The 3,108-nt window shown below is 39.5% G+C and overlaps 1 protein-coding gene across 1 annotated transcript in view; it reads left to right on the top strand.

Annotated features, from left to right (window-relative positions):
• Positions 1-2,721, top strand: part of LOC104961659 (5'-nucleotidase domain-containing protein 1-like) — a gene marked incomplete at its 3' end in the record, with an annotated part of 8,627 nt that extends 5,906 nt beyond the window's left edge. The window contains exon 2 of the mRNA XM_010789987.1: positions 2,553-2,721. Coding sequence (XP_010788289.1) covers positions 2,553-2,721 — 169 coding nt within the window. The remainder of the gene's footprint in view (positions 1-2,552) is intronic.
• Positions 2,722-3,108: the final 387 nt, after the last annotated feature.

The raw sequence follows: 3,108 nt of genomic DNA, 5'->3' as shown, positions 1-3,108 counted from the left end.
TGCTTTCCTCACTAGTAGAGAGCAACTTGTGAAGGTTAACAAAACCCTGTCATCTGCCATCACAACCAATGTAGGGGCCCCCCAGGGCTGCGTGAGTTCAGCTGTGCTCTTTACTCTATACACTGATGATTGTCGTACCAACACACAAAATCAAGTCATCATTAAGTACTCTGATGACACTGCAATAATATCTCTGCTCAGTAACACAGACGACTCTGAGCTGCACCAACAGCCTGTTGGTGCAGCTCAGAGTCGTCTGTCGGCTGTAAATCAGGTGATTGAGTGGACTGATAACAATGCTCTTGAGATCAACACCAAGAAAACTGAGGAAATCATTTTTGGCTCACCATCTGAGTACCCATAAAGTCCCCATTGTCATCCATACAGATGAAATCAAGCAGGGAGTTTCATATAAATACTTGGGTGTAATGATTGACCATCTGCTGTCATGAAAGGATCACATTGAATATCTGTGCAAAAGGACAAAACAAAGAATTTATTTTCTCCGCCGTCTTAGGTCTTTTGGGGCGAGCAGAGAAATTCTTCTGTTGTTCTTTACATCTTTGATCATGTCTATACTGCAATACTACCTGGTACAAATGTTTGTCAGCATCTTTAAAATCAAAACTGCTCCACCTGTTAAAAATCTGCTCAAAGATTGTTGGTCAACCCTGTCAGAGAATCTATGACTCAGCCTATCATAACAACCTAGTGAGGCTGTCCAACAACATCATCTCTGACCCAAACTATGTTCTGAATAGTGAATATGAACTGCTACCATCTAATCGGAGATACAGGGTCCCACGATTCAATAAAGTCAGACTGAAGCACTCCTTCGTGCATCAGTCAATCCTCACAGTAAATACAGAGCTAAACCCCAGATCAAATGCACGGCTGAAGGTTCTTTGAGCATGTTTTCTCTCACTGATTGTGCTGTTATGTTAAATGTTTGTTTTTTGTGTTTCATGTATTGTGTCTGGATACTTGTCTGTTGATGTTGGACATGGAGCTGCTGTGACGCAAGTCAAATTTCAGACTTGATCTGACCAATAAAGTATTATCGTCTCGTTAATTATTTCTCCAATGTAAATGAGCTGTGACATTTCCTTTGTTATAAAAATATTTTTTTTAATTGGTAGCTTGTACGATTAATGCCAAACAACCATGGGGAAGTCTTATTTGAGTAATGTGTTGGAAAACCTTCAAATAGATTCAAATAAGCATACGCATTACAGTGGCAGTGCAGAGGATCCCTCTCATCTGGGTTGGTTAGTTCTGCTTTTTCTGCTGAAAGAAATTGCTCCGTCTTCTTTTTTGTTCTCCCTTCTCAAATATTATATTTATATATATTTGGTACAATCTCCATAACAGCATGATCTAAATCTTGCAGATGTTTTTTCATCCTCTCTGAATACCATATAGCAGTTCCTGATGGCATCAGCTGATATTGTGCAAGGCACACATTTCTCACTGTGGTTTGTGAGGTTTCACTTCCTGTGGGCTAATCCTTGCTCATCATCTCTCTGTGTATAAAACTGATGTGATCATGATGTGATCATAGCTAACAACGCAGAGTCTCAGAACCAGAGGTGGGAAATTAAGTACAAATACTTTGTTAATGTACTTCAATCGAGTTTTCTCCACTATTTATTTTTCTGACAACTTATACTTGTACCCCTTATTACTACTGTTTAACAAAATACTACTGTACTTTCTACTTCTTACATTTTCAAAACAGGCTTGTTACTTTAGTTTTAATCTGCATTTGGTGGCATGATCATTATTATTTAGTCATTGCGCACCTATTTCAAACGGTGCCAGTAGCCTAGGAAACTATTTCAACGGAGCTAGGCAGAAGCAGCAAGAAGAAGGGCTAATGTTGGGGAAGAGGAAGATGCAGGACTGAAACGTTGACTTGAATTAAATGACAACACATTTCTGGAGAAACAGTTATTACAGTTATTTGACATAATACATTTACACTGAAAGAAAAACTGAAACGTTGACTTTAATTAAATGTATTATGTCAACAAATTAGGTTAGTAGAAAAAAAACAATATTACTTTTAATAAAAAAATAATACGTTCAACTTAATACTATTGCTTTCAACTAACTTCAGAGAGAGACAGGTGAAGTTAGCGATATCGACTCGACTGAGAACGGAGACATCCTAATAACCCAAGGCCATATATGAGGGAGGTGTTCTATAAAACAGCTGGTAGTTATGGCTACTTTTGACTTACTTTACTACATTTCAAAGCCCATACTACTTTGACTTCAGTAAAAAAGTGTAGTCAGTACTTTTACCAGAGTATTTTTAAACATGGGAGTCTGTACTTCTACTTGACTGAAGGATGTGTGTACTCTTGCCCTCTCTGCTCAGAACTAATGATTCATGCAGCAGTCAGTAAAGCCCCAGAAAGCCGCCTGCGTTGAAGCCAGTTTGAAGTTTATATAGCTAAGGGTGGAATTCCTTCCTCCTTTTATCAGGTCTGCACATGTCCCAGAATGAATGTGAGCACAGTCTCAGTCAGGTGTGTGTGTCTCTGCAGGAGCAGGGCATGAAGGCTCCGTCTGACGTGTCCCAGCAGTGGGGCTCCTACTTCGTGGACTCACAAGGCAGCGGAGGGGGGGGCGAGGAGAGCCAGAAACTGACCTGGTGCTGCCACTGCATCCACAAATACAGCACCATGGCCATCCCCAGTGTGGAGCACATAGCAGGTATGTGGCTCCAGACACATCCCAGACATGTTGGATGGAGAAAGAGAGCCTACAACACGGTAGAAATCATAATACCTGTAATCATTATAATAAACTTCAACAAAGTGATGCAAAGTCCAATACAACTTCAAAAGTGACGACAGAAAATGTGTTTAAGAGCCCAGAATTAAAACACTGCCATTTGAATCCAGTTATATTACATGTTAACAACTACAAAAGGACACTTAGTAGGAGACAGTAGAATCAACTTAAATATATATTATATCATAGAAGTGAACATGGACTTGGTGAAGCATATCTTCTCATGGAAAATCAGGAATCAACTTGTGGCTCTTCCTGTACTTTAAAATGCATTTCATTAAATAAAGGATCCTTTCACTACACTGA

This window comes from Notothenia coriiceps, unplaced genomic scaffold (genome assembly GCF_000735185.1).
Source record: "Notothenia coriiceps isolate Sejong01 unplaced genomic scaffold, NC01 NC01_scaffold00033576, whole genome shotgun sequence".
NCBI lineage: Eukaryota > Metazoa > Chordata > Actinopteri > Perciformes > Nototheniidae > Notothenia > Notothenia coriiceps.
The sequence above is the reverse complement of the archived record's forward strand: the minus strand, read 5'-3'. Positions and strand labels throughout refer to the sequence as shown.